This window comes from Xylocopa sonorina, chromosome 18 (genome assembly GCF_050948175.1).
Source record: "Xylocopa sonorina isolate GNS202 chromosome 18, iyXylSono1_principal, whole genome shotgun sequence".
Lineage (NCBI taxonomy): Eukaryota > Metazoa > Arthropoda > Insecta > Hymenoptera > Apidae > Xylocopa > Xylocopa sonorina.
In genome coordinates, this window is record NC_135210.1 from 3,426,398 (window position 1) to 3,439,730 (window position 13,333).

The 13,333-nt window shown below is 31.4% G+C and overlaps 3 protein-coding genes across 5 annotated transcripts; all 3 read left to right on the forward strand.

The window, feature by feature from the left end:
- Window positions 1-610: 610 nt before the first annotated feature.
- On the forward strand, window positions 611-4,631 carry Hdac1 (histone deacetylase 1). Its single transcript, XM_076908285.1, has 9 exons — window positions 611-765; window positions 1,772-1,884; window positions 1,995-2,112; window positions 2,194-2,567; window positions 2,652-2,799; window positions 2,884-3,169; window positions 3,252-3,480; window positions 3,717-3,807; window positions 3,888-4,631. The coding sequence occupies exons 1-9, from the start codon at window positions 717-719 to the stop codon at window positions 3,956-3,958; spliced, it is 1,479 nt and encodes a 492-aa protein (XP_076764400.1). The 5' UTR covers window positions 611-716; the 3' UTR covers window positions 3,959-4,631.
- Window positions 4,632-5,719: 1,088 nt separating this feature from the next.
- On the forward strand, window positions 5,720-9,980 carry LOC143431502 (uncharacterized). Of its 3 annotated transcripts, none has more exons than XM_076908277.1 (7): window positions 5,720-5,919; window positions 6,522-6,694; window positions 6,770-7,040; window positions 7,112-7,248; window positions 7,325-7,552; window positions 7,638-7,833; window positions 7,937-9,651. In XM_076908277.1, exons 3-7 carry the CDS (start codon window positions 6,785-6,787, stop codon window positions 9,466-9,468), a joined length of 2,349 nt encoding a protein of 782 aa, XP_076764392.1. In that variant the 5' UTR covers window positions 5,720-5,919; window positions 6,522-6,694; window positions 6,770-6,784; the 3' UTR covers window positions 9,469-9,651. The 3 variants fall into 3 exon arrangements, with proteins under 3 accessions (XP_076764392.1, XP_076764391.1, XP_076764390.1); XM_076908276.1 differs by lacking the exon at window positions 5,720-5,919 and adding an exon at window positions 9,823-9,980 and having other exon boundaries at window positions 5,953-6,694; window positions 7,937-9,511; XM_076908275.1 differs by lacking the exon at window positions 5,720-5,919 and having other exon boundaries at window positions 5,953-6,694; window positions 7,937-9,652.
- Window positions 9,981-10,138: 158 nt separating this feature from the next.
- LOC143431622 (mini-chromosome maintenance complex-binding protein) lies at window positions 10,139-13,238 on the forward strand. Its single transcript, XM_076908519.1, has 8 exons — window positions 10,139-10,228; window positions 10,318-10,595; window positions 10,876-11,217; window positions 11,335-11,660; window positions 11,746-11,925; window positions 11,991-12,234; window positions 12,314-12,487; window positions 12,581-13,238. The coding sequence occupies exons 1-8, from the start codon at window positions 10,225-10,227 to the stop codon at window positions 12,764-12,766; spliced, it is 1,734 nt and encodes a 577-aa protein (XP_076764634.1). The 5' UTR covers window positions 10,139-10,224; the 3' UTR covers window positions 12,767-13,238.
- The last annotated feature ends 95 nt before the right edge of the window (window positions 13,239-13,333 follow it).

Below are 13,333 nucleotides of genomic sequence, written 5' to 3' on the forward strand. Positions count from 1 at the left end.
ATTAGCCATAAGTATAAATTATAGGGAAATTGTATTATTTCTGGTTTAAATTCTTTCAATTATATTCCATTTATAATTTACTTTCAAAGCTTGAAACAATGGACTCCTCTCTTTGTGTAGGCAGAAGAGTCATCTAGATTATTTTTGCAAAAATTACTTATCGTCTCCAAAATTAATATTTTCTAAATAATAATATTAAAATCTTTCCTCTCTAAGTTCAAAGAAGATCAATCAATATTACATTGAAAATCATATAACATATAGATGCCTATATAATACATTATGTTAATTTACATATGTTATTCATTGCAAAATAAATATGTAGAACACAATATTTTGTTCAACTATGCAGAAACTATAATAAAATGTTATTTATGGGCAATTGGATCATGTAATGGTAAACGTTTAACTTTCAGTATATCTGTTTCTACAAATATCGCCATTCAGTATAGAATAAATTTCAATAATTCTAGTATAATTTTAGCAGTAACGTATCTATTCTCGAGATTACTCGTTTTATGGTTAAGTTCGGTTTTCCTTTTCTAAGTGAAACGCCATCTCCAGAAGAAATTCGTAAGCTTAACCACGGAATATTGCGCACGCGTAACGGAGTGATCTAGTGACGCTGTGTCCTGTCTATGGGTGCCGCGACACTCCGCGGTCCGCATTTGATTCATATCAGATATTTTAGAATTTAGCGAAAAAAATCGGTAAAAATGTCGACATTACCACACAGTAAAAAACGTGTCTGCTACTACTATGATAGTGAGTGAAAGAATTTAAAAATTTCAATGTTATTTAAGATCCCGCGAAAACGTACACGCACGGAGAAATTGTCAAAATGTGTTTGTGCTATTCGCGTTTGTATCGTGTATTATACATTTATTTCACGTCTGCCTGTACAGTTCTATCCGTTTTTATTCGGATAGGCTCATACAGGCGTAAAAAACACCGCTTCCTTTCACGTTATCCGTCTTTTCGCATCTTTTCTCTAATTGTTTGTACAGTTTTAGACGCGTTAAGGCGAGAGATTCACAAGTGTTGCTCCATGTTCCCTTACTTGAACGAAGGAAGAGCGTCGGCTTTCCACGATTGAACATAGACATTTGTACGATTAGTACTCGATGACAGGATTTATTTTCCTTCTTCTTTTTTATTTTTCTATGTGGAACCAATTTGCGATCCATGCGCGTTGTTTTCATTATTCATGTACACTTATGACAAACAAATTCGACTGATTTATAGGCATCATAAGTAAATATAACTCGTAAATGTTATTAATTACCATAATTATTTTCTACACTTATGCCCTGATCATATTTTTAGTATCAATTTTCCTCATTAATATTGTCGCGAGAGCGAACGTACGTCGATATTTTAGTAGAAAAATGATAAATTGAAGGTTATGAAATAATTCCAAGAAGCGTGAAAAATGATATCAATTCATACGATTGGCATCGCGTAAATGTTTAGGGATAATTGAGAGCTTTATCGATTTGTGGGAAATAATACGATTTCAGTCGAATATCTAAATGATAACACTTTTTTTCTACTAGCTAGGCGAAAAATTCTCAAGTGTATTTCAGTTGTCTATACCAGAATGAGAGAGAAAGAGATGTATATACATACGCGCGCGCGCGAACACGTCGTAGTTTAGCTGTGTATGATTATAATGTCGCTATTAATGTATAAAACAAACATCTCACCCTTTCCCCCATTGAAGAATTTCTTGCAAACAATACAATAAAAAATAATAATAATTCTGCTTTAGGTGATATAGGAAATTACTACTATGGACAAGGACATCCTATGAAGCCACATCGTATAAGGATGACACATAATTTACTTCTTAATTATGGCCTTTACAGAAAAATGGAAATATATGTAAGAATTTTGAATTTTTTGATAGTTTATTTCGTTTATAATTTAAAGGATAGAAAGGAAATAGTACTATATACATATTTGAAATAACATTTTTTTTTCCATTCATTCAGCGTCCACATAAAGCTACCGCAGATGAAATGACAAAATTTCACAGTGATGACTATATTAGGTTTCTAAGGTCTATAAGACCTGATAATATGTCAGAGTATAATAAACAAATGCAACGATGTAAGACTATAATTCAGCTACAAATTGTATTATATTAATAATTCTAGTCATGCTCAAAGGTCCTTTGTCTTCTTCTTTTAGTTAATGTTGGAGAAGATTGTCCCGTTTTCGATGGTCTCTATGAATTTTGTCAATTATCAGCTGGAGGTTCAGTAGCTGCTGCTGTGAAACTCAACAAACAAGCCTCAGAAATTTGTATAAATTGGGGCGGTGGTCTACATCATGCAAAAAAAAGTGAAGCTTCTGGTTTTTGCTATGTAAATGATATTGTACTAGGAATATTGGAACTGCTCAAGTATCATCAAAGAGTTTTATATATTGATATCGATGTTCATCATGGCGATGGTGTAGAAGAAGCTTTTTATACTACTGATAGAGTTATGACAGTTTCTTTCCATAAATATGGTGAATATTTTCCTGGTACTGGTGATCTACGTGATATTGGTGCAGGAAAGGTAATAGCTCTGCTAATAAGAGAGATAATTTTATATTCTTGAAGATTATCAAAACTTAATATATCACTTTGGTACTTTTTATAGGGAAAATACTATGCAGTTAACATACCACTAAGGGATGGTATGGATGATGAAAGTTATGAGTCAATATTTGTACCTATTATTTCAAAAGTGATGGAAACTTTCCAGCCTTCCGCCGTGGTTCTTCAATGTGGTGCAGATTCACTGACTGGTATATAGAAATGATCAATCTTAGAAAGTAGGATTAAGGAAATAAAATAATAGTTAAATCTTATTATGCATATGTTATTTATAGGGGACAGATTAGGTTGCTTCAATTTAACAGTCAGAGGTCATGGTAAATGTGTTGAATTTGTAAAAAAATATAATTTGCCTTTCTTAATGGTTGGTGGAGGTGGGTACACAATTAGAAATGTATCGAGATGTTGGACATACGAAACATCGGTAGCTCTTGGCTCTGAAATTGCAAATGAGTTACCTTACAATGACTATTTTGAATATTTCGGACCTGATTTCAAGTTGCACATTAGTCCTTCAAACATGGCAAATCAAAATACTCCTGAATACCTTGAGAAAATTAAGTATGTTGTTTTATACCGATTGCAAATAAGTAGTCATCTTTTTGAACGGTTCTCCGTTTCTAATGCATCGTGCTTTTTATAGGACCAGATTATTTGAAAACTTAAGAATGTTACCTCATGCACCGGGAGTTCAGGTTCAACCGATTCCAGAAGATGGTGCAATTATCGAAGATTCAGAGGCTGAAGAAAAAGTAAATCCTGACGAAAGATTGCCGCAGCGCGATTTGGACAAAAGAATACAGCATGAAAACGAATACAGTGATAGTGAGGAAGAAGGAGAAGGTGGCAGAAGAGATAACAGATCGTTTAAGGTAAAACTCATTATTTTTGCAAATATTATATTATAAATTAATATAGTTGATTATTAAGGTTGATGAGATTAGTTAATTGTTAAGAAAGGTATATATAATCACGTGGCAATCATCTTAGTTACATATGTATATGCTATTTTTAATAATTCGAATTTTTATTTCATCTAATATCAGTAATGTTTCATCTGTGTTAAATACTACTGCATTCAAACAGTAATCATTTTCTTATACAAAAGGGTTCCAGAAAACGACCTCGTCTAGAAAAGGGACAAGAAGGCTTAGAAGCTGATCTGAAGAAAGAAGAGGACATAAAATCAGAACCAAAAGGTATGTAGATGATTTTGTGTAACTTTAGATTTGCTTTTCTTTTCACTTTCATTGTGATAACAAGTGATACTATTTTATAGAAAACGAAAAAGATGAAAAATCGAATGTTACGAATGAGGAAACAAAGAAAGAGAGTGGGGCGAATCCCTGATAAAAGGTTTTTTTTTTTTAAAATGGAAAAATTTCTTATTTAAATCAAGCATAGATAAGTGTAGGTAACTTAAGTCAATAAATGGTATGCAGATGTTCACCGCCTCGAACTCTCGGTATACGATTCTACATAATTATTGGATGATTTTCTTTTTTTTATTTTATTTTATTCAAAAACACGGTTTCTTTGATAATTACGTTGATGTATAATGATTGAATTCGAGGCAAATGACATCGTTATCATCTACATACACGTTTAAGCGTGTAATTGACATCATTGCGAATCCTTCGACAATTTCAATTGTTATTTCGTTCAATACATAGATATTTAGCGCTGAAATTCTGAAACTGGCAATTGATCGCGGGTAATCAATCCTCTAGAAATATTTTTGAAATTGTACGAACTAATAATATCCTAAGTAATCGGTCGAAACTTATGATCAGGTTAAACAGTCTCCGTCTTCATCTAATTTAAAATCGGTAAATTAACTAGTCAAATATGACAAGTATCTTAAATGTACGAAAAGTTGAATTGTTTGGAAAAATTGTCTTTGGTGAAATTAATCGAACGAATTAGTTGACTGCTGCACCAAATGAAATTTTTCGGTCATACGTCAACTGATCATATAGTCTATTTAATTTTTATAGTCAGCGTATTTCGACAAATCATGCAAAACTATGCATATATATATGTATACATATATATGTAACTGTAAGATACGTTTCGGTTGAGCGCGGTTCTTTGTCTTCTTATTCATCACTCACTATGTGATCTTGATTAAATCATTTACTAAGTGGTATCTATATGTAATTGAAAGGAAATGTGATTATACAGCGGGCAAGTATTATGTATCAACAAATGTTTTGCTTTTTATTCTTGTACATAACATAAAATCAGATTTAAACAATGTCCTATAATATGCAATACTATATAATAACAATATAACGATATTCTTTTTGATATGTAAAGTATTTTATTTTATACGTGAAAAATTAAATGAGAGATCAGCGAACAAGAAAGTATGGAGAAATTAGGACAGTCAATGAACATATTGAACTCCAGCATAAATCTTTAGAATTTTAATCATAAATTAAGTGAAAATATAATATTAAGAGTTACAAACTGTGTATGTGACTAAATCGATTTCTATCTGTTTCAATATCGGTTTCTATGTCGAGGTTCCGAAAACGTCCTCGTTCAAAGAGACAATAGCGAATAAGAGAGAAAGAAAAAAAAAATTGGAAACAGTTGAAAGTGTTTCGCAGGCGTACCGATTAAAATTGTTACTTTGAAATCGTGTTAGTTTGACATTTGCACGAGAGTATATATACACTAGTTTTGTGTACATAAATTGAACTTCTCGCGCCTCGAAAGTACTTGGAAAACAGATTCAATTCGACTAGTTGCATGATGCCAGATAACTGATTGTAAAAGGAATATGTCGATTTACCTAGCTGTAATTACACATACCTTTACACACCTTTACTGTAATTAATTGCCCACAACACAAAGACAAATTCGACATGATATTTACGTACATGCATACACCTAAGTCGGTTGAGATAGATCAAGTATATATAATCAAGTGTATACATATATATATATATATGCACATATAAATGTGCGTACGAGTGCGGTGTGCATGTATATGTATATATATACACAAATGAATAACACAAATGTTTTTAAATATTTATAATAAAAAATAAAGAAAAATCTACTTCGCGTACCGGTGAATTTACTTTTCCGCAGGTTATTTAACAGAGCATGCCTTGTCGAGTCAAAATGGTGGTAGTTTCAACAGGCAAACAAAAAGTTCGATGGTTCTTTTTAACTGTCGTCATAAAAAAATGTGTTTTATCAAAAACGTGATGCTTGAATCACGATTTTGATACGTTCAACATGATAAGAAATGATATTATTCGTTTTATAAGTAATACAGTCGACTGTAAACGATATTGGTAAACAGAATTCTAAGTTTAACCTCACACGAGTGTGTTTATATTTTGGTAACATTTGAAAACAATGCACGGATATGTTTTGTATTAACGTACATTACGATGTCTTAGAATATTCGTTAAACGTATCACAGTGTTGCTACCTGTTCGAAGTATCAATTCAAGGAAGAGAATTGTCGAAATATCGACAAAAACGATTTTGAAAAGCTTAAAAGACCTACATCCATGCATGTCTCATACGGACTGAGACTAGATAGGTTCCAGAGACGTGTAAGGAAACATAGAAGCTGTTAAAATGATTTCTCAATTGCCACACGTTATGACACTTGCGAACAGTATAATTGGTGTAAGCGTTCTTGCAATGCCATTTTGTTTCAAGCAATGCGGTATTGTTTTAGCTACCTTAGTCTTAATATCGAGTAGTACTTTGTCCAGACTCGCTTGTCACTTTCTTATCAAATCAGCTGTAATGTCAAGAAGACGAAATTTCGCGCTCCTGGCTTTTCATGTATTCGGTCATATGGGCAAATTCTTGGTGGAGTTATTTATTATTGGTTTCCTTGTGGGAACATGTATCGCTTTCTTTGTTGTTATGGGTGATCTAGGACCACAAATTGTGGGGAAAATAATAGACAAAAATCCAGAAGATATCAGGACCAGTTTACTTGTAACAACAAGTATTTTCATAGTTTTACCACTGGGATTGCTTAAAAATATTGACAGTTTGTCTAGTCTCTGTACCGCTACTATTATCTTCTATCTTTGCCTTGTCCTAAAGGTAAATAATTTATATTTAAATCTGTTAGAGATTAAAAGTTCAACTGGTTACACGTTTCTTTAATTGCTTTGACAGATAATAATAGAATCTATGCAGCACATTTTTGCTGGAGATTGGCATGAACATGTATATTATTGGAGACCATCTGGTATATTACAATGTGTACCTATTTTCTCTATGGCATTGTTTTGTCAAACCCAATTGTTTGAGATCTATGAAACTATCCCAAATGTGTCTTTGGAAAAGATGAATCAAGTTGTCCGAGGTGCATTAAATATATGCACTAGTGTATACCTTTGTGTTGGTTTCTTTGGTTATATCGCATTTTGCACTCAACCATTTACAGGTATTTGATTATATTTTAGATGAGCACCGTATGCTTTTCCATATTTTGCTTATTTGTTATTAAATTTATAGGCAATATACTAATGAGCTTTGAGCCTAGTTTGTCATCTGAAATGATTAAAATGGGATTTGTATTTTCCATTGCATTCAGTTTTCCTCTAGTCATTTTTCCATGCAGAGCAAGTCTAAACTCTCTCCTGTTTCGAAGGGTTTGTATTTATTGCAATAATGAAGTATGACAATGAAGTGATACTATCTAACTATTTCATGTGTTATTTTTTCCAGGTATACGTTCATGAACCTCCTATAAATTATTTGCCAGAAACGCGATTTAGATGTCTTACTATTATGATTATAGCAGTTTCTCTGATTACTGGCATTCTAATACCAAATATTGAATTTGTTCTTGGCTTAGTAGGATCTACTATTGGAATAATGATTTGCCTTATATTTCCAGCAGTATTCTTTATATCTATCAGCAGTAAACATACTAACGAGAGATTGTTAGCTCAAGTAAGATAATTTTAATTGTACTCATAAATTATGTACATTTTTTAACTATTTACATTTAATCTTCTTTTTTTATCATTTATGATAGGTAATTCTGTTTATTGGTATCTGTATTATGATTCTGAGTACATATGCAAATTTGTATGCACTGGAGGAATCTGCCAATACAAAAGTGTTAACACCAGCAAACAAACCTTTCAGTCAACTAAATAACTTGAACAAAGATCATATTAATGCAATAGCAAATATTCCTAATAATCCTGAAATTTTCTCAGGTGTTAAGGGTATGACAAATTAATTTATCTTTTTCCTTTTTTATTTCTTCTGCAATACATAGTACTGAAAAATGCAAATATAATTATTAATGATAACATTAACGATTTTCAGAGAAAATAGATAAATTACCAGATTTAAATGTTCTTGAAAATTCTTTAAACCTTAAAGCAAGTGACATGCGACAAGAACCGCCGATACCTGTCGAACGCATCGTTATCACAGAAAAATCAGTGGTAGAAACACAAAAGTCAGTTGATAACATACATGTTACATTTGCTCCGGTCGTTAAAAAAATAGTAGATGAAATAAAAACAATGGATGAAAGTTTTCATGAACAACCGCACAATTTAATGAAAAATAACATTCTAGCAGTAACAGGGTCGCTCTCTGAAAACAGAGAGAAAAATAATCCTGTAGAGATGAAAGAGAATTTTGTAGACACAACCAAATATTATAATGTTATAAATTCTGATGCAATTAAGAAGGAGGAATCAGAATTAGCTGCTGAATCGGAAGCTGCTAATATATTGGCCATAGAGAGACATGAAAGTCTCAAAATGACTTTAGAGAAACACAAACAAGAACAATTGAAGATGATGGAAGAACAAAAGGAGATATTGAAAGATCTGAAGGTACAGAAACAAGAAATTGAGATGCAGAAGAAGCAGAAAATCATAAAAAATACAGAAGAGCATAATAAAAATGAGGAAAAATTAAAAGCTGTTGGTGAGAAGTTCAATTTACAAGTAAATAAGAGTTTTTCAAATTTAGGTAGTAGCAGGAACGAAAATAAACTTTTAGAGAAAGAAGCAGAAGATATCAATGGTAAGTTGTCTAATTCCGTTTTTTCTAACAAGAATAAAGACCAAGTAGAGAGCAATAAAAGGTTGTCAGACATCAAATTGAACAATGAACGTATTAAAGATGTAGAAAAAACTCGGAATGACTCAAAAGAATTACCTAAAGGTCCTATCTTAAATGCTTTATCAAAACGGATATCACAAAGATCTATTTCTAGCAACATTGTGTTAAATGGTAATAAAACTAATAAAATCATGCATAATAACGAAAATAATTCTGTAATTGGGTATAATTCTGGCACAGACGAAAGATTGAAATCAAAGGATGAAAAAACGCAACATGAATATTCTCTACCGATTGCATTAAAAATGCGAAATCAAACGAACATAGAAAATACATTAGCTCTAGTGGAAAATGAATCTAAAGAGAACGTTCAAGTGATTCATAGAGATATATTAGAGAATCATGAACGTGAGAAACGAGAAATTAATATGAACACAGAAGAAACCAATACCAAAGTTACAAGTGATATTTCAAATAAAAAATCCGATTATTTAATAGAAAACTTAATTACCAAGGATGATCGCGAGAAATGTTCCAAACAAGGCAAACGCATGGAAGAAAATGTAACAAAAGAATTGAAGGGAAATTTAATCCAAGACCCGGCTAAAAGTGATACAACTGAAGCAATGTTAATTAAAACCAATGTATATTTGTCGGAACAAGAGTTTACAAATAATGAAATTTCAATTGATTCAAACATTCCTGTCAGAGGAGAATATGTTAAATTGAAACAGAGGGATTTAAAATCCATGGATTCCAGTGAAGATTACAATATTTAAACCTTTGGAGACCTGATTAGATATAATTACCATATAATATAATGTATGTGTGAAAAGTTTATTTTCTAGGTACCAATTAGCGATTATTATTTTTTTCTCTCGTTCTCCTAGTTTCATTAATTAATAGCGTATTCATAAATTCCACATTCAAAGCATATAAAAGACTTTAATATTTATAATGCAGAGTCACGTCGCATATTATTGTACATATCATTATTCTTCTATGTAATCGGTAAATAATTGAAATTATGAATATATTTTTACATTGAATGAAATAGCATTTTTCATTTTATGTCCTTCGCAATCTTAATATGTATTGTTAAAGGTACAGTTTTAACTTGTCCATTTGTGTAGATGCTTTTTTGGATTTTGGCGCCACGTGCTGTACTGTTATACCCACGACATAACCATACCTCCAGCAACAGAAAATGGCTTTATTTAGTGGCATTATTTTCCCTTGGTTGGCTGTATTCGGATTAGTGGCATCGTTACATGGGCGGCAAAATGCACAAAACTGAGACTAAGTAAATTACAAATGTGAGTGATAATGCTGTAGTAATAAGCTTGTCCCATAAGAAACGACTTTATCTAATATCATCTACTTTGTTTGAATAGTATTTAGTGTAAGTCCATCGTGTACATGATTAGATATATTTCGCGCGTTTGAACACTCAACGTTAACATTTATTTTGTTGTTTATACATTAAATTGTAATTAATTTGATTAAAGTATCGACAAACGAATAATTCCAAAGTCATGTGTAAGTAAATACTTTTATTGAAATTCATTATGTGACTGTTATATCAATGTTGAAAGGTATTTAGGATAATAGTAATTATTTTGTTTTAGCCTTACTTAAAATAGGGGATTGGACACCCGAGTACTTTATCGCAAATCGATCCGAATGCAATGCAATATTGGAAAATCCAGATACTTTGAAAGAACTCCTTTCGTTAAATAATGAACCTCTCCATAAATTTAAAGACCGGCAGCTAGTCAAATTTGAAGGGATGGTTCAGGATATGCGCGATCCTGAATATTACTTTCAACAATATGAAGTGAAAAATACTGAAACTGAGACTTGTGAAGTCAGATGTGGAATGTATGCAGATTCTGCTAAATGTTTGGTGATTATTTGATTAAAATTCATTTTTATATGGCTCTTCTACACATTGTCGTTTATTTTATATCCTGAGTACAACTTGTGTGGATATTCAAAATTAATGTGGGAGCCTATAGCAAATATATGGTAGTTTCAGGTGTGAGACGCGTATAGTACAGCTGGTCTCATGTATACAACTGCCAACAATTCTTTATTTGTAATAAAATTATTTTAAAATAAGAACGCGTCTAATATTTTGTTTGTTTGAAATGTAATGATCATTATTTTCATACATATTTCTTTAGCCACACGAAGAGATCTTGCTGGGGTCAGAAAAAAACCAAAATTCAGAAAGGCATACATGGATTGTAATATCGATACCTGGCTTAAATAACTGGGCAAAGGAAAGCTATGAACAATCAGTTTGTTCAACCACAAAAGCGATAAAAAAATATAAAAGGAGTTTAGATAACCATAATTGTGAGACTACAGACTGCTCTGAGTCATTACGAAAGAAAGGAAAAAATTTGCTCACAGACAGTGATGAAGCAATGGATACTACAGAGGAAACGCACAGTGCATTTTCAAAGGAATATATTTTAAATTTTCCAATTCCTATGGATGATGGTAAAGCTTGTATTGTAAAGGTTATTAACTAATTTATAAGATTTATTTTTCACATAATGTAATATTAATGATTATGGAAATGGCATATAGATAACTGACAAACATTGTTAACATATTCTTAATGCATCAAATTACAGATATATGAAGATACATGTTTAAAGCTAAATGAAACTATTGAAATAATAGGGTTTCTATCTCTAGATCCCCTTTTAAACATTGTTTCCGATGCAGATGGGACAATGACAGAAGCTGAAATGAATATTCATCATCCTCCAGTCTCACTTATTCCTCGATTACATGCTATAAAAATAGTTCATTTAGCTAAGCATGACATACAGGCTGTCTCACAAATAATGTCTAAAGTAGAATCAATAAGAAATGAGCTTCACTTAATATTAAATCAACTTCTATTTGGAGATTGTTTGGCTGCAGATTATCTAATCTGTCATTTGCTCTCATCAATGTAAATATATTTAATTGCTTGCGTTAAATTATAAGAAAAAAGAAACTAATTAATGTATTCATAAGAATATATTGTTCCATTCTAGCTATATGAGAAGAGATTACTTCTGCCTTGGTACTTATCCACTGAACATAACACATTTTTCTTTAACTAAATACAAGGAATACCCAAAGTATCTGTACAAATTTTTAACTTTAATCACAAAAAAGAGTCACTTGCTAGAAATTACTTTGGAAAATTTGAATGACTTAACTTTATCGCCAAAGTAAGTATACATACATTTTTTTGAGACATAAATTACATAAATTAAAATACTGTTTTTATCCTCAGGAAAGATTATGACTGCAATAGATTAACTAGTGGTGTGCTCCAACTTAGTAACAACACTCATCTTGTAATAGATGAGACAGGTTTAAACACTGGACACATTTCACAAGCCGGGCGTGAAAATTACAATTCGATTTGCGAATTAATTAATTTTCAGAAAGTGACATATGATTTTAAATATTACAAATTGGAATACGAAACGGATATTCCCGTCTTAATTTTATCCGAAGCTAAATCTTTTATTCCTGTATGAAACAACTTTAATTATGTAGAAACATCTGACTACTTTGATACAACTGTTGAAAGATAACGTATGTTCATTGCAGTGTCAAACCCAAGTTGTATTGAAAGTAGAATCGGAATCAGAAAATGTTTATCCACAGATAATGGAAATTGCAGAACAATATCTGAAAGATGAAAATCGACTGGCAAACATTCGGCAATATTTAGAAATTATACGGGATGCCAAGTTTGAACTAAATAATGAAGATGTCATAAAGGTACTCAACGCTATTCCATATATTAGTAATTAATTAGATTTTGTTAGCACCATATTTCATATATAGATATACATTAAAATTCTATTCCATTAGGAAATTCAAAATGATTTTGTACGATTGAGGGAAATAAACAAAAACGTTGATCAGTTACATTCATTAATGGTATTAGCTAGATTATTGTCTTTGTCCTACGGATCAAACACTTTAACCATAGAATATTGGAAAAAAGCTATTCAAATGGAAACAGAAAGATTAAGTAGATTACCAGGGAAAAAGTGAATTTAATTTAGTTGGAAGGCACGGTAAATGTATTTGTTTAGTATACTTTTATATATTTGTATGGAACTTTGTCATTTCTTCATGCATCTTAAATAAATAATTTTGTAATAAATATTAGATTGTTTAATACTTGTGCAGCTATTAATTTATTCATTTGCAACATTCGGGACGAAAGATTTTCACCAGGTAAGCTAATATTTATTTTGAAAGAAATGTTAAAATGCCTAATAAAGTATACATACCTATATCAATTTATATATTTGCTCATTTCCACTCCATAGATGCAAAGGGACGCAGTTTTGCATTCGCTAACAATTTGGAAATGGAAACAGCGCTATATTTTTATTTTTATAGTTTATTCTTTAAAAGCATTTCCGGTTGAGAAATACTTTCAAGAATGTCTCGAGTTGAATGATTGAACACGCTGGAATTGTACGTGCATGCATACGTAATTAGTATCGTGGAAAAAAGGAGGTAAAATGTATCGATCTACTACTAATTGGTACATTTACAGAAAAAAACAATTTACAATTCTACGCTTTTTACAAAGTATTTATAAAGATGTAC